The sequence below is a fragment of the Umbelopsis ramanniana genome (genome assembly GCF_025399195.1).
Source record: "Umbelopsis ramanniana AG unplaced genomic scaffold K450scaffold_18, whole genome shotgun sequence".
In the NCBI taxonomy this organism is placed as follows: domain Eukaryota; kingdom Fungi; phylum Mucoromycota; class Umbelopsidomycetes; order Umbelopsidales; family Umbelopsidaceae; genus Umbelopsis; species Umbelopsis ramanniana.
This window is the reverse complement of record NW_026252104.1, coordinates 300,585-325,341: the sequence shown is the minus strand read 5'-3', so window position 1 is coordinate 325,341 and position 24,757 is coordinate 300,585. Positions and strand designations below refer to the sequence as shown.

General features: G+C 43.1%; 10 protein-coding genes across 10 annotated transcripts; 5 read left to right on the top strand and 5 right to left on the bottom strand.

Annotated features, from left to right (window-relative positions):
* Positions 1–1,039: 1,039 nt before the first annotated feature.
* Positions 1,040–2,642, bottom strand: K450DRAFT_208389 (uncharacterized protein). The gene is made up of 4 exons (XM_051584764.1): positions 2,482–2,642; positions 2,269–2,401; positions 2,078–2,207; positions 1,040–1,967 (listed from the first exon to the last, which is right to left on the bottom strand). Exons 1-4 carry the CDS (start codon positions 2,551–2,553, stop codon positions 1,238–1,240), a joined length of 1,065 nt encoding a protein of 354 aa, XP_051445958.1. The 5' UTR covers positions 2,554–2,642; the 3' UTR covers positions 1,040–1,237.
* A 1,284-nt stretch (positions 2,643–3,926) lies between these two features.
* Positions 3,927–9,073, top strand: K450DRAFT_235412 (uncharacterized protein). The gene is made up of 7 exons (XM_051588084.1): positions 3,927–4,161; positions 4,233–4,432; positions 4,546–6,307; positions 6,391–6,589; positions 6,669–7,979; positions 8,058–8,434; positions 8,522–9,073. Exons 1-7 carry the CDS (start codon positions 3,999–4,001, stop codon positions 8,863–8,865), a joined length of 4,356 nt encoding a protein of 1,451 aa, XP_051445957.1. The 5' UTR covers positions 3,927–3,998; the 3' UTR covers positions 8,866–9,073.
* A 1,393-nt stretch (positions 9,074–10,466) lies between these two features.
* K450DRAFT_235404 (uncharacterized protein) lies at positions 10,467–15,458 on the top strand. Its single transcript, XM_051588083.1, has 4 exons — positions 10,467–10,985; positions 11,090–12,212; positions 12,295–14,808; positions 14,874–15,458. Exons 1-4 carry the CDS (start codon positions 10,593–10,595, stop codon positions 15,218–15,220), a joined length of 4,377 nt encoding a protein of 1,458 aa, XP_051445956.1. The 5' UTR covers positions 10,467–10,592; the 3' UTR covers positions 15,221–15,458.
* Position 15,459: 1 nt separating this feature from the next.
* K450DRAFT_235400 (uncharacterized protein) lies at positions 15,460–16,239 on the top strand. Its single transcript, XM_051588082.1, has one exon. The coding sequence runs from the start codon at positions 15,722–15,724 to the stop codon at positions 15,893–15,895; it is 174 nt and encodes a 57-aa protein (XP_051445955.1). The 5' UTR covers positions 15,460–15,721; the 3' UTR covers positions 15,896–16,239.
* On the bottom strand, positions 15,965–17,569 carry K450DRAFT_235395 (uncharacterized protein). Its single transcript, XM_051588081.1, has 6 exons — positions 17,492–17,569; positions 16,967–17,326; positions 16,883–16,901; positions 16,706–16,810; positions 16,262–16,628; positions 15,965–16,153 (listed from the first exon to the last, which is right to left on the bottom strand). The coding sequence occupies exons 2-6, from the start codon at positions 17,245–17,247 to the stop codon at positions 16,035–16,037; spliced, it is 891 nt and encodes a 296-aa protein (XP_051445954.1). The 5' UTR covers positions 17,248–17,326; positions 17,492–17,569; the 3' UTR covers positions 15,965–16,034.
* Positions 17,570–18,522: 953 nt separating this feature from the next.
* On the top strand, positions 18,523–19,476 carry K450DRAFT_235389 (uncharacterized protein). Its single transcript, XM_051588080.1, has 4 exons — positions 18,523–18,599; positions 18,695–18,875; positions 18,949–18,983; positions 19,059–19,476. Exons 2-4 carry the CDS (start codon positions 18,854–18,856, stop codon positions 19,269–19,271), a joined length of 270 nt encoding a protein of 89 aa, XP_051445953.1. The 5' UTR covers positions 18,523–18,599; positions 18,695–18,853; the 3' UTR covers positions 19,272–19,476.
* Positions 19,344–20,152, bottom strand: K450DRAFT_235384 (uncharacterized protein). The gene is made up of 2 exons (XM_051588079.1): positions 19,791–20,152; positions 19,344–19,676 (listed from the first exon to the last, which is right to left on the bottom strand). The coding sequence occupies exons 1-2, from the start codon at positions 20,035–20,037 to the stop codon at positions 19,432–19,434; spliced, it is 492 nt and encodes a 163-aa protein (XP_051445952.1). The 5' UTR covers positions 20,038–20,152; the 3' UTR covers positions 19,344–19,431.
* K450DRAFT_235382 (uncharacterized protein) lies at positions 19,855–22,173 on the top strand. The gene is made up of 5 exons (XM_051588078.1): positions 19,855–20,360; positions 20,446–20,936; positions 21,016–21,040; positions 21,112–21,280; positions 21,354–22,173. The coding sequence occupies exons 1-5, from the start codon at positions 20,046–20,048 to the stop codon at positions 22,052–22,054; spliced, it is 1,701 nt and encodes a 566-aa protein (XP_051445951.1). The 5' UTR covers positions 19,855–20,045; the 3' UTR covers positions 22,055–22,173.
* Positions 22,174–22,780: 607 nt separating this feature from the next.
* On the bottom strand, positions 22,781–23,272 carry K450DRAFT_235380 (uncharacterized protein). Its single transcript, XM_051588077.1, has one exon. It carries the CDS (start codon positions 23,237–23,239, stop codon positions 22,910–22,912), a length of 330 nt encoding a protein of 109 aa, XP_051445950.1. The 5' UTR covers positions 23,240–23,272; the 3' UTR covers positions 22,781–22,909.
* Positions 23,273–23,341: 69 nt separating this feature from the next.
* On the bottom strand, positions 23,342–24,744 carry K450DRAFT_235377 (uncharacterized protein). Its single transcript, XM_051588076.1, has 4 exons — positions 24,629–24,744; positions 24,446–24,520; positions 23,746–24,348; positions 23,342–23,675 (listed from the first exon to the last, which is right to left on the bottom strand). Exons 1-4 carry the CDS (start codon positions 24,693–24,695, stop codon positions 23,617–23,619), a joined length of 804 nt encoding a protein of 267 aa, XP_051445949.1. The 5' UTR covers positions 24,696–24,744; the 3' UTR covers positions 23,342–23,616.
* Positions 24,745–24,757: the final 13 nt, after the last annotated feature.

Sequence of the window (24,757 nt, the reverse complement as noted above, 5' to 3'; positions counted from 1 at the left end):
ACATCATTCATAAAGCTGATGGCAGCTTTACGATATGATATTTTATTGAATTTTATCACAATCAACGACTATTCCATGAAGTTGACTGTGACTCAAGAAGATAGATCAAAGGTAGAACATTCTAGGAAAGAAATCACTACGTTAGTGACAGGCTTCCTTAAAAACTTCGGAATCCTCACGGAAGAATTCTAGAATTGCATGGCTTAGGAGGCAAAGCTTTTGATTCCCGGTGGACGGTCATCGAAAAAATCAATCGCAGATTCAATGCTACCAACTTTGATTCAATAGTCAACTCATCGGATCACAGCAAGGTCGCATCTTGGAGACAAAGGTGTCCAAGCTTAAGTCACAAAATCCACCAATTCCCGCTAAAAATGCAGACTATGACTGTGTTTTGTTGCTCTCCTGCATTTATCGAGGCCTCCTGGATTTTACGGCCATGTCATGTTTGAGGGTTGGTTCAACAACCGTTGGGGACACCTAATTTTAACAGAGGTATCCCAAATTCACATTTCTTTCCTCAGTCCAATAGATGCCCCTGCATGAAAAGCTATTGCCAATATCAAGGCCGCTCTCGCCTTTACTCATATATGCAATTCCGGCATCCTCGGAGCTGTAATGGGTCAATTAGCTAGTGCTGATTGGTAGACAGCGGTAGATACTTGAGGGTGCGCCCGATACGTGTTACCAGTACATAATCTTTTCTGATGGACTTTTTTGAAAATATCTGTTTCCAGCAGAAAGACGATATTTAGATGACTCAGTTAGTTCCCAAAACATAATGACAGAGGTGAGGCGGACATCACGTTTATATCAAGGAATGGTTAGATCCATATTCGTGATATCGAGGCACCATACCTGAAACGGGTATACAAACTGTGTCTTCAAACAAAGAAGACTCACTTCACCAATGATGCTATGACGCCTGCACAGACGATAATATGCCCGATCCAACATTACAGCCAATACTGATCTTGTGATTAATTGGCGGAACTGCATTAGAGCAACCACTTTCTATCGTTGCTAAGTACAACAAAATGCCAAGTTCTCTCAGACGTCGTAAAAAGGCTACGGCTAAAACTACGGATTTATGACAACACACAATCAAGTGGTTTGGTTTTGTAATGTACGGCAATCAAAACGAAATTGGGAAATGAAATATAGAAAAAATTGAGTAGAAAGATATGGAAATATTCAGTGCATATGAGAAAAATGAGATTTGTGTGTACTATCAAAGCTATGATTGTTGCTTCTTTGCACGTCTTGCTTTGACAGCTTCAGAAAGCTCCTTCAACATGACTACAGTTGTGTCCCAGTCAACGCATGCATCAGTAATGGAAACACCATATTTACATGCTTGAATGCCTTCTGGAGGAACGTCTTGTCTGCCTTCGTTGAGATTAGACTCGATCATCAGTCCACATATGGATTGATCGCCTGCAGCAATTTGGCTAGCAAGATTAGAGGAAACGATGGGTTGGTTGGTATGTTTTTTGCTCGAGTTTCCGTGGGAGCAATCCACCATCACGTTAAGAGGTAATTTAGCCTTTTCTAATTGAGCATTGGTCGTATCAATGTACTTCTTTTCGTAGTTGGGTCCATCGTTACCACCACGAAGGATAACATGGCAACAGCTGTTACCCTTGGTATTGGTAAGAGCCAGTGTACCATTGCTTGCTACACCGAGAAAGTGATGCGGTGCGCTGGCAGCGCGAATGGCATCTACCGCAATATTGATATTTCCATCGGTACCGTTTTTGAATCCAACGGGGAAGGATACGCCCGATGCAAGTTCACGGTGCAACTGTGATTCAGTGGTTCGAGCTCCAATGGCTGCCCAAGAGATAAGATCAGCCAAGTATTGTGGTGAGATAGTGTCAAGAAGCTCGCATGCGACAGGCATGCCGTAGTCCGTTATTTCGCACAAAAATCCACGTGCAATGCGCAAGCCTTTGTTGATGTTATAGCTGTTTTTGTAAATAGCGAAGAAGAATGGCAAAAGCTTGTGTTAGTAGATGCGTGCATTTTCATAACGTACACTCGCTTCCCTAGTCCTTTTTCCGCCTTCAATCCTTACCTGCCGTTGACATCTGGGTCATTGATTAGACCCTTCCAGCCGACGGTTGTACGTGGCTTCTCGAAGTATGTACGCATCATGATAAGCAACTCTCCTTGCAGTTGGTCAGCTACTTCCTTGAGTTTTTTGCCTGTATCGATATGCAATCAGCAACACAGCCACAAAACATTGTCACATTGTCGCTTGCTTACAGTATTCTATGCCTGCATCAATATCGTGGATGCTGCATGGGCCGACAATGACAACCAAACGATCGTCTTTGCCACGAAGAACATCGGCACATACTTGTCGTGCCAACCAAACTGTCTCTTTAGCTCTTTCAGACTAGCGTAAAAAAGAAAAAAGCAATCGACACTTAGGAGCTTTATAATTTTTTTTTTTGGCATGGACTAATCTGCACTTACCATTGGGAATTCTTCATGAACGTACGAAGGTGTCAGCAAGGCGTTATAGCTCGACACTCTCAGGTCCTCCATGAACTCCGGATGTATGTTGCCTTTGCCTTCCTTCAAAGCAAGTGCTTGCTCACTCCCAGGAGCTGAACGTATGCCGTGCGTAATAGTCATCTAGACGAAAAGGTTGGAAACAATATTTTGATTGTTCGCTGCAAATATTATGAAGGACCAGACCTAAACGCACCGCTTATTCTTATACAGTCTTGAATAGTGAAAATAAATAAATTGAAATCTCGGACAATGGGTGCTCTCTAATTGTAATCATCATTGTCTTTGTCCAGAGCAGTGGACTTGGTTGGTATCTAAATTTTCAAGGTAATGAATGAATTTGAGGGATAAATTACTGCACGTGTTTTCAATAAATGGACCTCAAGCGTTCTGTATCGATGGTGAGGCACCACAATCAAAAATCAAAATGCGCCAGCGGTGGTTGTATGAAATTTTCTGTTTGACAGGGACCCTTTAGCTCAGTAATGAGTGTTGCTTTTTGGCATAGCACTTCCGCTAGCATTTTTTTTTTTTACTTACATTCAGTCATATATATAAAAATTAGCTTCAAATAAAGTGAATCTGTTGTTTACTAAGAAATGGCGATTTTTTCAAGAAGATAAATTATTAGCCGATGAAGTAGTCTGAACAATATGCAAACGAAATTTACCCGAAGCTTTCAACTAGCGCCTCAGTGAGATGAAAAAAAAAAAAGATTGGAAGAGCCTCGACAAATAGATGGGTAAAGTCACTTGTCCATCGATATCATAAGGAGGCAGAGTTGGCGAAGCTCCCTGTGTGACTTTATGTGACTTTAGTTCCAGGTTTAGTAATTGCCGTGAGGATCAGTCAAGCGCCAACATATGGGGCATAGCGAACAATGTCCAGTTACTACATATATTGAGTGAACATGCTAGGAAGCGGAAGATTCACCTTTGATGGTGAACGACGGGAACGGCATTAATTCTCCGGGTAGAACTTCAAAGGGCAAGGGCAACAATGATTATGTCCCAATCTAGCTCCCCTTTCATATTGAGGTTTAAAAATTTTTGAGTGGTCTTTTTTTTTTTTTTTGGCGAGGATACTGCCATGTCTGAAACATGTTTCACGTTTAAAGACTTTGTTCAGGTGTCTGTGAAGATAACGACCTAAGTAACGTAAGATAGTCCTTTCTGCCGCAGTAAAGGATGCCTTTCAGCGGCGTAATATTAAGCGGCCATTAATAATCAGCTCTTCAGCATCAGATATGCCACTATAACGAGCCTTATCTGGACTACTATCGAGCGCATTATTCGCGTAAGTCTTCGGTTAGTTAAGCCGAGCCAATGAAGCCTTGATCGCCGCCAAAGGTCCGAGACCGCTGAACAGTAAGTATAAATATTGCGCTCGTCGTTGATATTCCTGTGCCGATTCAGTATTGTCTTTCACTTATTTTCTTTAAACGTTGTGTTTGACTTCCTCTACTATCAGCAGCAGGAATGGCTCAAAATATCGACGAAAAGGGAAGTCATTTGGACGTATCCTATCCAAATGAAATAGAGGAATATCATAGCGAAACCAACACAGCGGTCGATGCAGATTCCCTGGGCAAGTCGCAAGGCGGCTTTGGTGAATCGAACGCTAACGCAGTCGATGTCGATGGTACGTTGATCCACTTAATCAGCTATGACTGATATAGTTCGGAGAATCAATAGCTTACCAATTGCTTACAGACGCCATCAGTCAGTTTGAAGAACTTAAGCGAGAACTGACAAATATCAGTCGTAAAATGACGAACGATGGCAAAATCGAAGAAGGTTCACCCGATACATTTGATTTGACTGAATTTTTACATGGTGTGTCAAAGGAAAGAGGTACTGCAGGCCTCCAAGAAAAAAGGCTTGGCTTAATCTGGAAGAACTTGACAGTGAAGGTATGGGCAATCTTAAACCAATCTTTGAATTATTAAACTGCGCTGGCTCCGCATTTCTCTCGAAAGATCGCATGACTGAGACATACTCTTTTTTTTTATACTTACTGAAATAGGGACAAGGCGCCGACGCCAGGTCCATTGAAACCGTTTTCTCAGGCATCGAGAAGGTCTTAAAGTTCTGGAAATGGGGCCGCTCCAGTGGAACCGATCGTACGATCTTGAATGATCTGACAGGGTTCGTCAAGGATGGTGAAATGTTACTAGTCTTGGGCCGTCCAGGTGCCGGATGCACATCTTTACTTCGGGTTCTTTCTGGTATGCGAGCATCCTTCACTGAAATCACAGGTGATGTCTTCTACGGCGATATGGAAGCTAAAGAGTTCGCCAAACATTATCGTGGCGAAGTTTGCTATAACGGGGAGGAAGATATGAACTATCCCACTTTGACCACCAGACAAACATTGGAATTTGCCTTGCGTAACAAAACTCCTGGGAAACTATTGCCAGAGCAAACGAGAAGTGAATTTATCAACAAAACATTGTATTTGCTGGGAAACATGCTTGGTTTGACAAAGCAGATGGATACCATGGTTGGTAATGCATTTGTTCGAGGTCTATCTGGTGGCGAACGCAAACGTCTTTCCATCGCTGAGCAAATGACCACTCGTTCTACCATCAACTGCTGGGATTGTTCTACTCGAGGATTGGATGCTTCCTCTGCTCTTGACTATGTTCGCTCCTTAAGAATTATTACGAACATCTTTCATAACACCACCGTTTCCACCCTTTATCAAGCATCTGATAGTATTTTCAATCTCTTTGACAAACTTTTGGTTCTTGATGAGGGCCATGTCATCTACTTTGGTCCAATCACTACGGCCAAAGCATACTTTGAAGATATGGGTTTTTTCTGTCCGCCTCGAAAGTCGACGCCTGACTTTTTGACTGGATTGTGCAACCCTCTGGAACGAGAGATGAAACCTGGTTTTGAAGAAAAGGTACCCTTAGAAGCCGCTGCATTTGAGGAGCGATATCGGTCATCTGAAATGTATTCAAGGATGCTCAAGGAACTAGCTGAATATGAAGAAGAAATCGCAAGGACCAAGCCTAGTGTTCAGTTCCGGGACGCAATGAAAGCTGAACATCAAAAGCATTCCCCCTTCCGTTCACCATACACCGCAAATTATATGCAACAAGTCAAGGCCCTGACCATTCGTCAATACCAATTGATTATGGGGGACAAGGGTGCTTTGATTACACGTTACGGTACTATGATTTTCCAAGGTCTCATCATGGCTTCATGCTTCTACTTGATGCCACTTACTGCCACTGGCGCTTTCTCTCGTGGAGGTGCACTGTTTTTCTGTGCCTTATTCAACGCATTAATCTCTCAATCTGCCTTGGTAACGTACATGATGGGTCGACCGGTTCTTGAAAAGCATAAGCAATATGCACTATACCGTCCATCTGCATTCTATCTTGCTCAAGTCGTACTGGATGTTCCGCTTGCTATAGTTCAAGTTATTGCATTCCAAATTGCTGCTTACTTCATGATGGGTTTGGAATTGAATGCTGGAAAATTTTTCACCTTCACAGTCATTCTCTTCTTTATCAATATGACTATGAATGGATTTTTCCGTTTCTGCGGTGCGGTTTCTCCCAATTTCTTTGTGGCTACTCAACTTTCTGGTATGGCATTGATTACTATCTTTACATACACCGGTTATCAGATTCAGTACTATAGTATGCACCCATGGTTGTCCTGGCTTTACTGGATTGATCCAATTACCTATGGGTTTAAGGCACTTATTTCTAATGAAATGAAAGGTCAACAGTATTCTTGTGAAGGTTCAAATTCCATCCCAAATGGTCCAAGTAAGTTTTAGTATGACTCTAAGAAATGGGCCATACGATAATCTGACTAAACTAACTTACTCCGTACCAAAATTTGTGAACAGCTTATAACGATCAAGCATACAAAGCATGCATCATTCAAGGTGGAGATCCTGGAGCCAGCTATGTCACTGGCGATAGCTATCTCTGGAAGGTCTTTTCCTATGGCACATGGCAGCTGTGGGCACCAGATTTCATAGCTCTCGTTGGATTTTTCTTGCTCTTTACTATTGCCACTGCTTCAGTTATGGAGTGGGGAAATGTGTAAGTGAATGCAAAATTGCTTCTCTTGTTATATTGGATTGTAATGGTTTATCTAATGTTACTTATCTGCGATCAATAGCACCAAGGGCAAGTCACTTACCAAAGTCTACGCCAAGGGTAAGGCTCCATGTCTCAAACCTCCTAGCGATGACATTAATCGCACCCAAACTTTGACGGCAAAGTCCACTCGCCAAGTCGAGGAAGAAATGGAAGCTGTTGCTGAAGGAACCACCTTCTCATGGCAACACATCAACTATACCGTTCCCGTCAAAGGCGGTGAGCTGCAATTGCTGAATGACATTGCTGGTATCGTTAAGCCTGGTCATCTTACTGCTCTCATGGGATCTTCGGGTGCTGGAAAAACCACCCTTTTGGATGTACTTGCCAAGCGTAAAACCATTGGTAAAGTTGTAGGCTTACAATACATGAATGGCGAAGCTCTTGGTCGTGATTTTGAACGTGTTACTGGTTACTGTGAACAAATGGATGTGCATCAACCTGCTTCCACTGTACGAGAGGCGCTTCAATTTTCAGCTTACCTACGTCAACCTGCCGATGTCCCCAAGGCGGAAAAGGATGCCTACGTTGAACAGATTCTTGAACTATTAGAAATGGAAAGCATTGGCGATGCTCAAGTCGGTGATGTTGAAGGCGGCTTTGGTATCTCTGTCGAAGAACGAAAGCGTCTTACCATTGCTGTCGAGTTGGTCGGCAAACCAAAACTACTCTTCTTGGATGAACCTACTTCAGGATTAGACGCTCAGTCTTCCTTCAACATCATTCGATTTATTCGAAAGTTGGCAGATTCCGGCTGGCCTGTCCTTTGTACTATTCATCAACCTTCCGCTACTCTCTTTGAACACTTCGATCATCTTCTATTGTTGGTCCGTGGAGGTCGTACAGCATATTATGGTGAAATCGGCAAGGACGCCCGCACCATGATTGAATATTTCGAAAGCAATGGTGGACCAAAATGCTCACCCCAGGCAAATCCAGCTGAATACATTCTTGAAGTAGTAGGAGCCGGAACTGCTGGTAAAGTCACCCAAAATTGGGCTGATGTTTGGTCAGGTTCCCCTCAAGCCCAAGCTCTTACTGAGGAATTGGACCAAATCCACCAAAATTCCAATCCCGATCATCAACGACATGCTACTACGTACGCACAACCCTTGTTGGTACAATTTCAATTGGTTTTCAAGCGTATGTCCATTGCATATTGGAGATCTCCAGATTACAACTTGGGACGTTTGATCAATGTCATGTTCACTTCTCTCATGACTGGTTTTACTTTCTGGAAGCTGACCTCGTCAGCCATTGACCTTCAGAACAGACTTTTTGCTCTGTTTGGTACTTTTATCATGGCAAACACCCTTATCATCCTGGCTCAACCGTAAGTACACATGTGTGATACGCAGACCATTACATTTCCTCCCCTTGTATATGCTAACCCAACGTTATGTCTTTGCAGTAAATTTATGACTGAACGACAATGGTTCCGTAGAGAATACGCTTCCAAGTACTATGGCTGGGCACCTTTTGCTCTATCCAGTATCTTGGTAGAATTACCATACATTATTGTCCTGGCTGCATTGTTCATGAGTGGATTCTATTGGACAGCTGGTTTGAAGAATACACCTGAAGCCTGTGGTTACTTCTACATCTTATTGGTAGTATTCGTCTTCTGGGCCGTTTCATTTGGTTTTTTGATCGCTGCTGTTTCTGAAAGTCCAACAGTGGCAGCTGTGGTTAACCCGGTTCTAGTGACCTTCCTCATTCTTTTTGCTGGTCTTGTCCAAAGCCCCTCTGCCATGCCGAAATTCTGGAGTTCGTGGGTATACTGGCTAGGTAAGTTCCTTTTTCTATCCGGCAGAAAGGCTTCCGTGAGGGGATCGCGCCATGCATATACCTGACCTCCGTTGCTGCTATATATAGACCCTTTCCACTACTACATTGAAGGATTAACGGTCAACGAGCTGGACGGTTTGCAAGTCCATTGTACCCAGCGAGATCTGCTCGTTTTCAATTCACCGCCTGGTCAAACCTGTGGCCAATATGCCCAGGCATTCTTGTCCTATGCACCTGGCTACATTGACAATCCCAGTGCTACTTCGCTCTGCGGCTACTGTCCTTACACGGTTGGTAATGACTACTTCAACACACTCGGATGGTCAGCTATTCACAAATGGCGTAATTTTGGTATCATTACCGCCTTTTGGATCTTCAACATCATGATGTTCCTAGCGCTTGTTTTCTGGAACCGCAAGGGTCGCCGTTAAGCGTTTATTCTAGAAACAGAAGAAAATAGGCTAATTCTGTTTTCAACTCCTTGCATTCTCCCCTTTTTTTTTTCAATTAGATCGTTAACATTTCACACATACAATCACTATCGTCTCTACTTGTACCATCTTCTCTTCTTGTATCATCAGGGCTATAACACCCTTCATATCAATGTAACACGAATACAACAAGTTTATAATTGTACAACGTTTTCAATGATTTGAAATGCCTATGACAAACCTGATAGTGGCCCATTCGCCACCATATTTGGGACTCCTTTGTTCTTGAGATAGAAGATCAGCCTTGGAAATTGCTGACCAACACAGAATCGTTGTTTTCGGAGTTGAAATGTTATCCTACTTTGAAGATAGCTTTGCCCATCAGAAGCTTTTCCACCTGCCATTGCATGCAGGATAAACCTTGTATATGCGGGTGTTCTGATTTTGCGTTACTCGTGGTAAATACTGAACATGTGGTGATTGAGGTATTGCTGCATAATAATACGCCAATTTTGCCGCTCTATGCAAGTGAATTTATCCCCTCGTCTATTTTAAAGCAAACGGCCCGACAGTACGGACCATTTTTCTCAATTAAAAAAAAATCAAAAAAGCTGGCTCTGATTACAAATGCATCAGTCAAACGTGCTGTACTCTATTTCAGATTGTGTATACATGAAGAATGGCATCTCCATATAAAGTTATACGATTTTTTTTGGTATTTCCGCGCGAATCAATTCAGCGTCCTCCAATATGTCAAAAGAAAATGAACTTAGGCCAACAATTGGAAAGGCATATAGGATACGGTCAATTATGAGTATATGGATGAGTGACGCCGACTACACAGGGCAAGAAGCCAAGCAAAAAAAGTCGAGCCCTTAAATGGCGGTGGCAAGGTCGGTCCGTCCGGGCCGATCGCTTATTTACTAACCAGAAGCAACTGAGCAAGAAATTTCAAGTCCTTTCATTTAATGATCTCCGCAATATGCAATTGTGTATAGGCAGGTTTAAAGGAGTTACAAAGAAAAACAAATGGTACGATAGCTGCGGCTATGAAACGTTGGAGCCATACGTTAAGGTACAGAGGGGAGTGCACTATTAGCCATGAGGCGTAATGCACAACCAAACAGAACGCGCAATCAGTAGAAAGTAACTCCGGGCATGTACATCGGTTTATGAAGGAGCTTAGTAACTGGCAACTTTTCTATCAACTACGATGATCGGAAGATGAAACAAGTTGGTTTCAAGCTATGAGCCCGTTCCTCGAAATCATTACGTATTTGCGTCTAACTGATGATCAACTACGTCTTACAGCACATCATGGGGGCTTCTGAAGAAAACGATGTCGAAAAACGAAAGAAAATTGACATCATGCTAGAGTTTTCAATCCAGGAGTTTTTCCCGTTTTTGACATGGGCGGCTAAACTATCATCGATAGCTGGCCATGGACAATTACTATTTTAAGTAATGCATTTAACCGAGCGCATTGGATCTGGCAAAACGTTTCAAGGTCGAACAATTCTACCGAAACTTTTTACAGTAAGATAGTTCGCTTTCGCATAATTGTTATAAATACAGGGTACTTCTTGCATGCAATCAGTGTTCTTCGCTGCAAAAAATCTTTTTATCTTTTTCATTTTCTCTTTTCTACCTTTTGAAAGAGTATTTTTAACTCATCTTTCAATCGAAAATCACATCCTATTTTTTTCGACAAGAGGTAGCTGTTGATCATGGATGCCCACAGCATGCAGCACACACCAGGCGAACAGCCTTGGTTAAATCAGCAACAAATACATTCAGACGCTTCTAGCGAAGTCGATGTTGAGCAAGACAGAGATTCTTCCGTTACCATGGGTGAAGATCTTTCTCGCACAGACACACGCGGAGGATTTGGAGAACGTCGTGGTAATGCTGTCAACATTGAAACGGCGGTTCACGATTATGAAGAATTACGAAGAGAAATGACTCAACAGTCTCGTCGTATGTCTATGAGTCAAGGAGAGAAAGGAGGAGCTGCTGATTTTGATCTCAATGACTACTTGACTGATGCCAAAACTAAAAGTGAAGAGGCTGGCATCAATCGCAAGAACTTGGGTTTGGTCTGGCGAAATTTGACTGTCAAGGTAGGTTTTCCGCTGCATTTCATTGTCGCAGCCAATATGGCGTGGTAAAATTTCGCATTTAACCAAAAAAAATTTCTTTCGTCATTTTTTGTCTTTTAATTTAGGGTCTTGGAGCCGACGCCAAACACATTGCAACCGTCCACAGCTGGTTAGCAGATACCGTACAGTTCTGGAAATGGGGTAAACACCAAGGAACTGACCGTACCATTCTCAACGATATCACTGGTTTCTGCAAGGATGGAGAAATGCTTCTCGTTCTCGGTCGTCCCGGTGCTGGATGCACAACTCTGCTTCGAGTCCTCGCCAACATGCGAGCCTCCTTTACTTCCATCGAAGGCGAAATCACCTACGGTGGTATCGAAGCTAAGGAATTCGGCAAGCATTATAGAGGTGAAGTCTGTTACAACGAAGAAGAGGATATCAACTATCCTACTTTGACCACCAAGCAAACTCTTGAGTTTGCTCTCCGTACCAAGGCTCCTGGAAAGCGTTTGCCATCAGAATCCAAGAGTGAATTCGTCAACAAGGTTATTTACATGCTAGGAAATATGCTTGGTCTTACTAAACAAATGGACACATTGGTCGGTAACGCTTTCGTCCGTGGTCTTTCCGGTGGTGAACGCAAACGTCTTTCCATTGCTGAACAGATGACCACGCGTTCCACCATCAACTGCTGGGATTGCTCCACTCGCGGTTTGGATGCCTCATCCGCTCTCGATTATGTTCGATCTCTTCGTATCATGACCGACATTCTACACAAGACTACCGTTGCTACTTTATATCAAGCATCTGATAGTATTTTCAACTTGTTTGACAAGGTCATGGTTCTCGATGAAGGACGTTGCATCTACTTCGGTCCCACGGCACAGGCTAAACCCTACTTCCAAGAAATGGGTTTCTACTGCCCAGATCGCAAATCCACTCCTGATTTTTTGACTGGTCTTTGTAACATGCTTGAACGTCAAACTGTTCCAGGTCAAGAAAGAAATGTTCCTCAGAATTCAGTTCAATTTGAGCGCGCATACAAGGAGTCTCAATTGTTCAAGAACATGGAAGCTGAATTAGTTGACTACGAAGCCAAGATTGAAAAGGAAAATCCCGCTGAAGTTTTCAGAGTGGCTATGAAGGAAGCTCATCAGAAGCATGCTCCACACAAGTCTCCTTACACCGCTACTTACATTCAGCAAGTCAAGGCTCTTACCATCCGTCAATTCCAGCTTATTTGGGGTAAGTTTCCATTACTCGATTATCTTTCATTTCAATATTTGGTATGATTCCTAATTATAAACCAAACCTTCTCTTCATACAGGTGATAAGGGATCCTTGATTTCTCGATATGGTGGTGTCATTGTCAAAGGTCTTATTATGGCATCTGTCTTTTACCAACTTCAGCTTACTGCTGTCGGTGCTTTCTCTCGTGGTGGTGTTCTTTTCTTCTGTCTCTTGTTCAATGCTCTTATTGCTCAATCTGAATTGGCTACTTTCATGCAAGGCCGCCGTGTCTTGGAAAAGCACAAGTCATTTGCACTGTATCATCCATCCGCTTTCTACATCTCTCAGGTTATTGCCGATTTCCCTCTCGCTGTCATTCAAGTTATTATCTTTCAACTTTGTGTCTACTTCATGGTTGGCTTGGATTTGACTGCTGGAAAGTACTTCACTTTCATGATCATCTTGATCGTGACCAACATGTGTATGAACGGATTTTTCCGCTTCTTCGGTTCCGTTTCGCCCAATTTCTTTACTGCCTCTCAGTTATCCAGTATCTTCTTGATTGCATTCTTGGTGTACTCTGGTTACCAGATTCCTTACAATCTCATGCATCCTTGGCTCTTCTGGATTTACTGGATCAACCCTATTGCTTACGGTTACAAGGCTTTGATTTCGAACGAAATGACTGGTCAGCATTATACTTGCGAATCTTTCGGCAGTTCCATTCCTTTCGGACCTGGTTATGACGACCCTAGATACCGTACTTGTACCATCAAGGGTGCTCAACCTGGTGACACCTACGATTTGGGTGATAACTACTTGTCCGCTACTTATGGTTACGAAACATGGCAACGTTGGATCGACTTTGTCGCTGTCATTGGCTTCTTCGTCTTGTTTACTGCTATGACTGCTCTTGCTATGGAATATGTTGATCTCGTAAAGGAAGGCTCACTTACCAAGGTCTACAAGAAGGGTAAAGCTCCTGTTGAAGCTTCCGAAGAGGATGATCTAAAGGCCACTACTAAGCAAGAAGAAGCGGTTGATGACTCTATGCAGAACGTGGCCGATGGTACTACTTTCTCTTGGCATCATATGAACTACACTGTCCCTGTCAAGGGCGGAACTCGTCAGCTTTTGAACGATATCGGTGGTTTTGTCAAACCTGGACATTTGACTGCCCTTATGGGATCTTCTGGTGCTGGTAAAACTACTCTTCTGGACGTCTTGGCCAAGCGCAAGACCATCGGAAAGATTGATGGACGCATTTACATCAATGGTGAAACCCTCGGTCCTGACTTTGAACGTACTACTGGCTACTGTGAACAGATGGACGTGCATTCTCCTAATGCTACCGTTCGTGAAGCTCTCAAATTCTCTGCTTATCTCCGTCAACCCGCTAACGTTCCAAAGGCTGAAAAGGATGCGTATGTCGAACAAATTCTTAAGCTTATGGAAATGGAAAAGATTGCCGATGCTCTCATTGGTGATATTGAATCTGGTGTTGGTATCTCTGTTGAAGAACGCAAGCGTCTTACTATTGGTGTCGAATTGGTTGGAAAGCCTAAGCTTCTTTTCTTGGATGAACCCACTTCTGGTCTCGATGCTCAATCTTCCTACAACATTGTCCGCTTCATTCGCAAGCTTGCCGATGCTGGTTGGCCCGTGCTCTGTACCATCCATCAACCTTCCGCTACTCTCTTTGAACAATTCGACCACTTGCTCCTTTTGGTCCGTGGTGGACGTACTGCTTACTTCGGTGAAATTGGTGCTGATTCCCAAACTATGATTCAATATTTCGAAGGTCATGGTGGTCCCAAGTGCTCCCCTAGTGCTAATCCTGCTGAATACATTCTTGAAGTTGTCGGTGCTGGTACTGCTGGAAAAGCCACCAAGGATTGGGCCGATGTATGGGCTGATTCACCTGAATCCAAGGCTATTGAACAAGAATTGGAAGACATCCACGGAGCTGTTGATCAACACGCTAAGCATCATGTCTCGGCTTACTCTTTGAATTTCTGGGGTCAATTCTGGTTGGTTTACAAGCGCATGAACGTCTCATGGTGGAGATCCCCTACGTACAACGTTGGTCGTTTCTTCAATGTTTGCTTCTGTGGTCTGATTTCTGGTTTCTCTTTCTGGAAGCTTGGAAACACTGCTTCGGATATGCAAAACCGAATGTTCTGTGTCTTCACCAGTCTTATCATGTCTAACTCCCTTATTATTCTGGCTCAACCTCGTTTCATGCAAGAACGGCAATGGTTCCGTCGTGAATATGCCTCCAAGTATTACAGTTGGGGTCCATTTGCGTTGACCTGTCTTTTCGTTGAAATCCCCTACATCATTGTCCTGGCCGCTATCTTCATGTTCTGTTTCTACTGGACCGCAGGACTTCCCACAGGCTCTGAACGTATTGGCTATTTCTACATCTTGTTTGTCGTCTTCTTGTTTTTGGCTGTCTCATTGGGTTTCGCCATTGCTTCATTCTCCTCAACTCCTACCATGGCTGCTGTCATCAATCCATTCTTTACTTCCATCCTTATCTTGTTCGCTGGTATTGTTCAGCCCCCATCTGCTATGCCACACTTCTGGAGTTCATGGATGTATTGGCTAGGTAAGGCTAAGTTTCCATCTTGTTTTAAACTACAGATAACATCGATTCTAATGTTCTTCCTTTAGATCCATATCATTACGCTATTGAAGGACTAGTCGTCAATGCTCTATATGGTGTCAAGGTTGTTTGTGACGAGAATGACTTGTTCACTCTCATCCCACCACCTGGCCAATCTTGCGGACAATATCTTGCACCTTACTTCCAATCAGCTCCCGGTTATGTTGCCAACCCCGACGATACCACTAGCTGCAAGGTTTGTCAGTACAGTGATGGTAGTGACTTCTACTCTCAAACTATCGGATGGGACTACAACAACCGCTGGAGAGACTTTGGCATTGTTTGCGCTTTCTGCCTGTTCAACATCGTCGCCTTCGTGTTCTTCGTCTGGTTGTTCCGTAAGCCACGTCGTTAAATCACATTTTTCTTTATATTTCGTTTGGTTATTGCGAAATGTCCTCGTCAAATAACTAGAATTCAGAGGTTACAACTGACCTACTAGAAAAGGAGTCAACTCCTACTAAATGAAAGAAAAATACCTCTCAATTAATCGCATTGTCATATTTTGTATTCTATCGACGCACTTATTTTCCATTTTAAATAAATCTTTGCACTGTAACAGATATTATCTCTTCTCAATCCACAGATGTTGAAATGGCAAAGGCAGGCGGGTGGAATGTTATAAAACCATTGTCTATTTGGCATGGAAGGAACTTGTACACGATTGTAACACAAACCTACTTAAGCAAAGCAAAAACAAAATTACATAGCTCCGTTCTTTCGATTGGAGGTTGAGATCGGGAGGGTATAACAAGGAAAGAGCAAATAGTGGGAAGGGAGATTCTGAGGTCAATGGAAAAAAGACAACAACGCACAGGAAGAAAAAAAAGACGAAAGAAACTGGTTGCAAGTTAATATGGGGTTGGGCAAGGAAAGGCGGATGCAAAATATGGAGAGTTTCATTTTTGTTTTGATCAGTTCTTTCTTGTCCTGCGGGCGGCGTCTTTTTTCCTTTATTTTTGATCCTCTTCGTGCTTCTTCTCGTTATAGTCCAGATCTAATAAGGCTTCATCTTCGGGTTTCGTCATAGTGGTGGGCAGTACAGGAGACTGTTGCTTAGACTTTTGGGTCATCTCGACATGCCTATGTATCGGATAAACATTAAGTCATTGCCAAGAAAAATACGATATATATTTATAAAAAGCCGAATCGCCTAAAATGAAAAATACTCACGTATACCAAGCTCCTCCAGCCAATGTCAAGAGAATACCAACACCGTTTAGCGGAGTGATACGGAGGTTGAAAATGACAACAGAAAGGACAATGGTCAAGACTTGCTTTACGTTACCTGAAAACAAGTAAAAAAAATGAAGTTGGTTCGAATTAGTGGGATTTTTTTTTGGGAGCTATTTCTATATTTAACCCAAAACATTTCGCATCTGATGTGTTCACTTACCAGCAACTGTCATGGTAAGGGCACTGGTCTTCTTGTTGGCAGTGAAACTAACAACATTAAGCAAGAAAGCAACGGCGCCGTTTGCTAATAGGCCAAAAAGCATGTTGGTCGACATGTTTTCGGCGGCGAATTCCCGAACGGCGCTCATCTCTCCAGTCAGCTGAGCATAAATGATAGTCTGAATACAGGCTAAGGGACTCATTCTGAGTAGCAAGTCCAATGGGTGTAGCTTGAGTCTGCCGACTTGAACTCGGTTGGTGACAATAGTTTTGATAGCAGCGAGAATGGTTCCAAGTACGGTGAGAAGGAATCCGATAAAGGTGTAATCGTATTCGCCACGCGTGGCAAATGCAACGCCGGCAACCACCTAGCATAATAATAACAACATGTCAGATGAGCTATCGCATATATCTACGATCTTGTTTTAAAACCAAGTTTCCCTACCGGCACAAGTGACAAGTAAACCATTTTAGAGTAGCTCTTTTGTAAAAACATGATGGATAACGCGATAGTGAAAGCGGGGGTCATGGCTCGGACCACTTGATGGAACTGTAAAATTAGTTAGGTTTAGCGCTACTGGGTTCGTTTAAATTAGACAAATATTTCAACATCGATGCGTACCGGTACAGACACCAACTTGCTATGAACGAGGATAGGGTTAGAGTGGGGCTTTCAAAAAGAAAAATAATTCCCCAAATAACTTACAGAGAAACATTGCTGATAGCAATATTGAAAGTATAGAGAACCGAGAACAAAACCATGACCATATTCTCATGGTCGCCAAGTTTGGCCGGGGTGAAGACTCCGGCAAGGTAAAGAGAATAACTTCCTATAGCTCCACACAATGTATGAATGGCGGTCAAAGTCCATGGAAAACCAAAGTCGTTCAAAATAGCCTTGTTGAATAGCGTGAGTGATAAGTTGAGGATGAAGTAGAGCGTAAGCCAGACTGAGCCGGCATCGAGAGATGAAAGTCTAACAGTCATTTCAGCTTTCTGATTGTAAAGAATTGAAGGAGAGGAGAAAGTAGGTCGAGATTCCAGGTATTAAAAAGTGCTGGAGTGCCTGGATATAAAAATATCGAAGGGGGGAAATGCACGAGGAGGCTGTGAGACATTTAATAACAATATCATACTAATCAAGGGGTGGCTCTTCAATGTAGATGCTATGAGCAACTAGCATCACACACCATCTCCCTATCATTGTCTATCCAGCACACTTGCTAGTTACCTTAATAAAAAGCGCTTTTTGCGAAGAAGAGAGGTAAAGAAAGATAGTGTAACTAGTCGATCGGGAAAAAACTGTTGAAATGGCTTACCTGGAGCGAGAGCCCGAACTGAGTGATAAGCCATTATCCGCAACGGGCCCGTCGCACCAAACCCAATTTGATCGGCCTGTAAAAATCGTACCTACCTACACTCACTTATCCCCTTGCTATTACACCTCCGTGTGGTAAGGTAGAGAGATCAAAAAAGATCGGCCATACTACATCTAAAACCCCATGATGAAACAATGATGTTTTCAACTGTGGTTTGCTTTGGGCTCAGAAAACACCTCTTGCCATATTCACCAGATAAAGGAAAACGTGATGGCTGACTGCTGTCCCTATGCATTCTATTGTTATTGAAATCCTAGCCTTGAAACATCACCTCAGCTTATTATACCTTAATCCCTGCATCTTGCTTTAGCGGTACCTTGGATTTCAGCATTCGATCCCAAAATACCAGCAATGCTGTAATGGACGTTTTCAGATGTGTCAACAAACAAACACATAGAAATTAAACTTTTTGTGATGTTTGGGCTCAGCATACAAATGTGTTGTGACATTAAGTAAAATAGAACAAAGATGATACAATGGGTAGAGTGGGCTGTGCACTTTTTGATGAGTAGAAGTAGTTCTCTGTCGCCACGCTCCTATCAGTATCCCTGATCATCAAGTCTTTCGGCATAGGGACAATTGGAGCTTTTTCTAAAATTACATGAGTGTGTTCGACTTGGCATAATATTCTTTGGGATTAAAAATATATATGCCTGCATGATATCTGGATTTGATTTATTCGCCTTGTAATCGGCATGATATTATGAATAACCTACAATGCAGTAGACCGCTGAATAAGGCTTATGGAATGGGCTATTTACCACATTTAGTTGCTTGCTTCAATCGTTTTCTATTTTTTACTTCTTATGAAAAGCTCCAGAGCATCGTTTTGCATACAGGCTAATCGCAGCCATGCCATACAATACATATCATAATCCACCGAGTTGTTCTCAGGTCTCACAATCCTTTGTTCACTGTCGTAAATTCTGAGATAGCCTATAGGAAGTGAGAGCAGATAAGGTACATTGAAAGCCATTAAACATTTTGAAGGCAGATTGGCCCCTAATTATTTAAAAGTATGAACCTCATTTTCTTTCTCTCTTTGCTCTAACAAGAAAAAAAGATTTCTCAGTGCTGGGATAAAGCGACAGTGGCCCACCCAATCACAGCCCACGTCCAAAATTTGATGACGTCGCCAAAGGTGTATTTACACCAGCCGTCTCCAAACATCAAACACTCTCTATAAACTCTCAACTAACAGATTGTATCATATAATGGGTGGTCACGGATATATGGGTACGTCCTTCGACATATATCAACTATGAAGAGCTCTCGCATTGTGTTTATTAACTGATTTTGCTCTACATAGGCTGGTGGGGTAACATGGGTGGTCCCAAGCAAAAGGTGAGCAAGCATTTCATGTGCAATTGGTCATGACCCTCAAATCGTTGTACTAATCACCAATGTTCTCTCTATCAGGGTATCACTACTTACGCCCTTTCACCCTTCGAACAAAAGCCTTTCGCCGGTGTTTCTCGCGCCATGATCTTCAACACCTCTCGCAGAGTCTCTGCTCAAATTCCCTACATTGGTGTCGCCTTCGGTATCGGTTACGGAATCTACACCTGGGCTACCGCTCGCCACGAGTACCTTCTTTCCAAGGCTGGTCATGCTGAAGCTGCTGGTCACTAAAAAAATCGAAAGCATTTTGCTTTGATTACTCAAATATAACTTTTTGTATTGCTCATTGTTTTTACAAAACCTGAATAGAAAAAAAAAATACTACACACAATCTATATACCGCGGCATGGAAAGGATGAAGCCATTGTCTGTGAAAAAACGGATGTTTTGTTCAGGCATTTGGGGGAAGCTTGTCAACGTGAACGCATTGATCCCCCCAAAAATGTCTCGGGTTAGGTATGGTGTTCGTTCGATCCCTGATTTTTCTTAGGTATTCGCGCATGCTGACGATCACCGCATCGGCACCAATACGACGATATAAAAAGATCCTTTTTGTGCTATGCACCAAATCAAATGTCGCACAAAGGCTTGAACTGTACGGCTGGCTGGTTACCTTTGTCATCCGCAAGTGAAAATCTCAAGCAGCCCTTCTCGATGCACCATCAGCACGTTTTGGCTGAAAAAGGCTGCATATCAGTGAAGGCACCTTTTTTCTTATTGCTTGAGGCTCAATTAATGCCTTCGTAGCACATGCTTGTACACTCGGAAACCATCTCCGTCGTCCGGACTCGCACAACAACAGCGTAAAGATGGGAAATCCCCCCCCCCTTCCCACCCAGCTTTTCTTCCTTTCTTCTCTACCTTCTTGCTCGCCGTAGCACTGGTAGCGCTCGTTGACTGAAGAGCACCAACCACTCACTTCTGTTTCTTCTTCTTCATCTTCATCATTTGCGGCTTGATACGTTGCCCCTCCACTATATAGTCTCTCCTTTTTCATGATATAGTATGCCTAATTTTTTTCAACGTCCAGTGCACGCGTTGACCAATTTTGCAAAACAAATCAGCCATCGTTCACAACATGAGGAGTCATCATCTGAAAAGCCCAATCGTAAAAGTCGAAGGCAGGCCTTCTTCAGGCATATTGCAGAAGCAAGTTCAGTCAAAGATCACTCTCGTATCGTTTCATCCAACCGAGATTGGCGAAATTTGTCTCCTATGGAACCTCCATTACCAGCGGTTAGTGCATCCAGACGAGTTGGCTTTTCTCATGCTGTCAAAGTTGTACAGAACTTGCCAGCAGATATGAGTGACCTGTTTAAAGTAAGTAACCCCTTTAAAAATCTGACAAGTTGGGTAGAGTTGCCTTCCACTAACCCGCCTTTTTTTTTCCCCTACATGAAAATAGCGCCCACCGCCAACTACGCGACAGAGAGCTTCTACAGGCTCGATTGAGGATTTTCTGTATACTATCCCTGAAGAAGATGAAGTCCATTCCGATGATCTGGAGGATGATGATATTCTTCCCGAGACGGAAGATAGCACCACTACTACAACAACCAGTCCTGTTTCGCCATCTTCAACCTCACCAAAGAAATCACTAGAGCCCCAATTCAAACCTGTACTCATAGGTAACGAAAAGGAATGCAAACGAAAATTTGCCAAAATGCTGCATGCTGCATACAAGTTCCAGCAGCAGCAAGAGCAAATCGAATTGCTCGGTCATGTGGATGCTACTTCATCAGCTATTTTGGATAACCCGCCATATGCTAGAAAGCAGCAAAATTTGCAAAGACCTCCGCGAGAAATGGAGGTTTTGTTCAATCAAGAAGACAACGTTGAATGGGTTAAATTCAAGTTTGACGAGGACGATGAAGGAGAATATAGACGATTCCAAGGGTAAGTGCCATCAGGATCGATGGAGATGCTTTGCGATAGTAAAAATGATCCAAAATACTCATGTTATTGCCTCGTTCAGCAATGTACAATATATTGCCCCAGAGGTAAGCAAACCTCCCTATCTGTTCCGCCCTCCCCCTACGCATTTTGACATTGCTAACACCATTCCACTTAGATCATATCTCACCGAAAATACATCAGCAATCAAGTTGATGTTTGGGTTCTCGGCATATCTTTGTTCAAAATGCTGATAGGACGATATCCTTTCTCAGCTCCTAACGACAAACAGTTGTTCCGAAAAATGTTGACAGCTGATTTCACGATACCGGACGAGTATTCAGACAGTATGTATCGGGTGGTGCGCGGGGGGGTGCATAGCATGTTTCACATTCAAACAACTGACGGTATTTGCAATAGATGTCAAGGATTTACTGAGACGCCTGTTAGCGCCCGATCTGACGAGAGCATCACTTGATTTAATCATCTTCCATCCGTGGCTCAAGCCGTACCAAATAATTCCCAAAGAAAAGACTCCTCCTGAGTCTCTTTTCGACACAGCTATACCATCACCGCCACCCAAGCAGCTTGTAGCTAAAAGGACGACCTCACCGGCCCCTCCACTCACTGTCAAAGACACCCGAGACGCACTCATGGAGGCCATAGCTGAGAAGCGTCAACAATACGCTTTGAGCCAGAACATAAACTCACCATCAAACAGACCTGGAAAACTGATGGAGACTCGTTCATCGCCACTACATCAGGAAATCATGTTAGAGGATTCCCCTAATACCAGTGTCCGGTCAAGGCTATCAATGCCTTCGGACGCTATGCATAATGCGATGAGCGTCGAGAGTAGTGAGGTACCAACTACCCAAGAGCCCACCGAGATCGAGCAAAAGCGGAAGAGGAGAAACAGAAAGTCGCTGGTTCTCCTCGGCAAGGCTTTGGCTGATGCCTTCTCTTTCATTACTGATGGCCCATTCCCTCCACCACGCAAGCCATACGAGCAGCTGGTTCACCTTGGTCGAAGTAACCAAGAAAAAGCTTTATACCTGCAACAACAGCAACTTCGGGAAACATGGAGGTCACAAGACAATGTTGCCTTTAGCGCTCGGTAACCATACCAGCTCCAAGGACTCCTCGAAGCAAATACCGACATTGTTACCAACCCAATCTTTCCAATGTGTAATTATCATTGCATCCCCTTTTCTTGTACAAAGGCATTTTACCGTTTCGTTTTTTCCACACTGCATCTGTTCTTTTTCTTTGTTGTAACCAAACCATTTTTTAATACCTTTTCAATCCCCCAAAAAAATGTTGTAACATTTCTGACCCTAACGTCAAAACAAAACACACCTATACACACTTTTTCTCTTCAACGCTTCTCCCCCAATTAATCCTCCACACATTAATATGTTTGCGTGCAAACAATATTGTTATAAACTCAACCGAACTTTTTTTGTTAAACATTGATTGACCGAAATTTTTGAAAGCGTACATTGGCCTGCCTGACAAAAAAAATTTTTTAACTCGTGTTTGGGATCTGTTTTTTTTTGAATCCCAGCCATCAAACAGTACAAAAGGACGAGTTGGCCGGCAGCCCCAAAATTTTTCTTTGATACATATAAGATCAGATTCTGCTTGGCTGCTGCATTTCTCCATCGGCAAACCATTCCACAGACGATCAAGAACGTTTGAGTAGACTTATAATGCTTGTAGCAGGGGTTATAAACCTGTTTCAAGTTTCGCTGTCTACATACATACTTGCATATTATCAAAACGAATATAAAGAAACATAAAAATAATACAGTGGGCCAGAACTTTGATGTTGCTGGAGATTATCTGTGAATCGAAAATTTTCTTTCTGTCTGTCATTTTTTCTTTTATTGTTTGCAGAATTGTATGTGCCAGCCAGTGAATGAGAAATATCAAAACATTTTCAGCTGAAATAACATACAGACAAAGTCATCTACCTACACCATGCTTTCTACTGCAGCGTACTTGCTTAGCATCTTGTCTCGCGTTTTAATCCACTCCACCACCCTTTCCGGTGATGGCGGCTGTACAGTTTCTTTGGTTGCTCCGTAGGATGAGCGAGTGATTTGTAACCGTGGCGGGCGATTGTATTCATAAAATGTGTAGGATCGTGTTGATATGTCGAGAGCTGCATCGGTTCGGTGTATATGGTAGCGATGATAAGCCAGGATGATTAGAATACAGAGGGTGGACGCAGCACCAAGGTAGATGATGCAAGGTGATATAGGATTAGGCGGGGTGCCCTTGGCTGTATATACAGGGTTCATGAGGGATAGAGGGTTGAAGAGAGAAAAGAGAAAATGGTGGAGAGATAGAAATATGTGAATGTTATGTGATTTCAACCAATGTCCAATATATCGTTCGGGTGCATGAGGGTCAAGTGCTACCGAGGGATTTTTTGCGCGATCTCAGGTGACTTGACGCAAAGGCTCCACCCAATTAAACGGTCTACGGCCGACACGGTGGGTTCATCTCTGTGATGGATCCACTCCAGTGGCCACCTAAAAACCCACTTCTTTGCCCTCAGATGCTATGGAGGGGAGAGAGGGGCGGCAAACAACCCATCGTGTTGTGTATTGTTTTTTTTTTTTTAATATAACCATCAAATTTGGGGGGAAAAACATGTATTTATAACTAATGGAATCTATTGCTTCTTTTCACCTTCAGCGAGTTGCTTTGATGGAGTATCATCTCGGCCAGGGCCTATGGGGGTGGTGAACAATGTTTAGAATGGCAACCGGATCGAAATGATTCCTTTTTTTTCACAACTTACCAACTTGCTCCCATGGTGAAAGAGCACCCTCGAAGTTACGGAAAGCTTGAGCAAGTTCAACAGGCTCAGAAACAACACGCTTCTTCTCCTCATCGTATCTGACTTCAACATAACCGGTGAGAGGGAAATCCTTTCTCAATGGGTGACCTTCGAAGCCGTAATCGGTCAAGATTCTTCTCAAATCGGGATGGTTCTCGAAGAAGACACCATACATGTCATAAGTTTCACGTTCAAGCCAGTTGGCAGCACTGAAGATAGGAACAACAGAGGGGACAGCAGAGGTTTCGCTGGCATAGGTCTTGACGCGAATACGGGCATTGTAGCGAACGGACAAGATGTTGTAAACAACTTCGAAACGGTTATCACGCGATGGGTAATCAACACCAGTGATGTCTTGTACTGACTTGAATTGAGCACCAGTATGATCACGCAAGAAAGTCATAACGGGAATAACGGCCGTAGGGGCAATGTGCAAGGTCAATTCGTCCTTGTACACCGAGAACTGTTGAACGAACTTTGGCATAGCCGACATGATGAACTTTCCGTATTCATGAAGTTGGTCGTTGCCGGATTTCTGGTTAGGATCGGCGGTAGGGGTGATATCTGTCATCAGAAAAAAAAAAAAGAAAGGTGGGGTCAATAGGGTTTCAACGTGTGAGCAGTCGAGATGATCAAGAAAATCATGGACAAAATCACATACCGATTTTGCGAGCAGACGAAGAGGAAAATGCCTGTCGGCCAAGGAGAGATGTCGACTTAAGTGCAAGGGGTTTGGCTGTTGGCAATGAAGGCAAGCATGTTAGCCATGAGCGAAAATTACCGTGTTGGATTAGCCACCAGGATGTCCAAATGTGGCCATGCGTGAAAAGCTAACGTTCTTTACCTGCAGTGATGGCAATGCGCTGACGTGGCAAAGCGCACAGAGCTGTGGACAAGATTCTAGCAGCCATGGTGATGTTTCCGCAAAACGTTGATGGATGAATGGAATGAGCTCAGTTCGCCTGTATTATTT

Coding starts and splice junctions, on each gene's coding strand:
- K450DRAFT_235380 (XM_051588077.1), bottom strand. CDS start 23,239: ATGAACCCTGTATATACAGCCAAGGGCACCCCGCCTAATCCTATATCA.
- K450DRAFT_235400 (XM_051588082.1), top strand. CDS start 15,722: ATGGGGTTGGGCAAGGAAAGGCGGATGCAAAATATGGAGAGTTTCATT.
- K450DRAFT_235395 (XM_051588081.1), bottom strand. CDS start 17,247: ATGACTGTTAGACTTTCATCTCTCGATGCCGGCTCAGTCTGGCTTACG. Junction 16,629..16,705: donor TTTACTTGTCACTTGTGCCG/GTAGGGAAACTT, acceptor TTATTATGCTAG/GTGGTTGCCGGCGTTGCATT. Junction 16,154..16,261: donor CCTTACCATGACAGTTGCTG/GTAAGTGAACAC, acceptor ACTTGTTTTCAG/GTAACGTAAAGCAAGTCTTG.
- K450DRAFT_235404 (XM_051588083.1), top strand. CDS start 10,593: ATGGATGCCCACAGCATGCAGCACACACCAGGCGAACAGCCTTGGTTA. Junction 10,986..11,089: donor GGCGAAATTTGACTGTCAAG/GTAGGTTTTCCG, acceptor CTTTTAATTTAG/GGTCTTGGAGCCGACGCCAA. Junction 12,213..12,294: donor TCAATTCCAGCTTATTTGGG/GTAAGTTTCCAT, acceptor CTCTTCATACAG/GTGATAAGGGATCCTTGATT.
- K450DRAFT_208389 (XM_051584764.1), bottom strand. CDS start 2,553: ATGGAGGACCTGAGAGTGTCGAGCTATAACGCCTTGCTGACACCTTCG. Junction 2,402..2,481: donor TTCATGAAGAATTCCCAATG/GTAAGTGCAGAT, acceptor TTTTTACGCTAG/TCTGAAAGAGCTAAAGAGAC. Junction 1,968..2,077: donor GACCCAGATGTCAACGGCAG/GTAAGGATTGAA, acceptor TTACAAAAACAG/CTATAACATCAACAAAGGCT.
- K450DRAFT_235412 (XM_051588084.1), top strand. CDS start 3,999: ATGGCTCAAAATATCGACGAAAAGGGAAGTCATTTGGACGTATCCTAT. Junction 6,308..6,390: donor TTCCATCCCAAATGGTCCAA/GTAAGTTTTAGT, acceptor ATTTGTGAACAG/CTTATAACGATCAAGCATAC. Junction 8,435..8,521: donor TTCGTGGGTATACTGGCTAG/GTAAGTTCCTTT, acceptor TGCTATATATAG/ACCCTTTCCACTACTACATT.
- K450DRAFT_235389 (XM_051588080.1), top strand. CDS start 18,854: ATGGGTGGTCACGGATATATGG. Junction 18,876..18,948: donor GGGTGGTCACGGATATATGG/GTACGTCCTTCG, acceptor TGCTCTACATAG/GCTGGTGGGGTAACATGGGT. Junction 18,984..19,058: donor TGGGTGGTCCCAAGCAAAAG/GTGAGCAAGCAT, acceptor TCTCTCTATCAG/GGTATCACTACTTACGCCCT.
- K450DRAFT_235382 (XM_051588078.1), top strand. CDS start 20,046: ATGCCTAATTTTTTTCAACGTCCAGTGCACGCGTTGACCAATTTTGCA. Junction 20,937..21,015: donor GAATATAGACGATTCCAAGG/GTAAGTGCCATC, acceptor TGCCTCGTTCAG/CAATGTACAATATATTGCCC. Junction 21,041..21,111: donor TACAATATATTGCCCCAGAG/GTAAGCAAACCT, acceptor CATTCCACTTAG/ATCATATCTCACCGAAAATA.
- K450DRAFT_235384 (XM_051588079.1), bottom strand. CDS start 20,037: ATGAAAAAGGAGAGACTATATAGTGGAGGGGCAACGTATCAAGCCGCA. Junction 19,677..19,790: donor GTTTCCGAGTGTACAAGCAT/GTGCTACGAAGG, acceptor GGGCTGCTTGAG/ATTTTCACTTGCGGATGACA.
- K450DRAFT_235377 (XM_051588076.1), bottom strand. CDS start 24,695: ATGGCTGCTAGAATCTTGTCCACAGCTCTGTGCGCTTTGCCACGTCAG. Junction 24,521..24,628: donor GCGCATTGCCATCACTGCAG/GTAAAGAACGTT, acceptor CATTGCCAACAG/CCAAACCCCTTGCACTTAAG. Junction 24,349..24,445: donor TTCGTCTGCTCGCAAAATCG/GTATGTGATTTT, acceptor TTCTGATGACAG/ATATCACCCCTACCGCCGAT.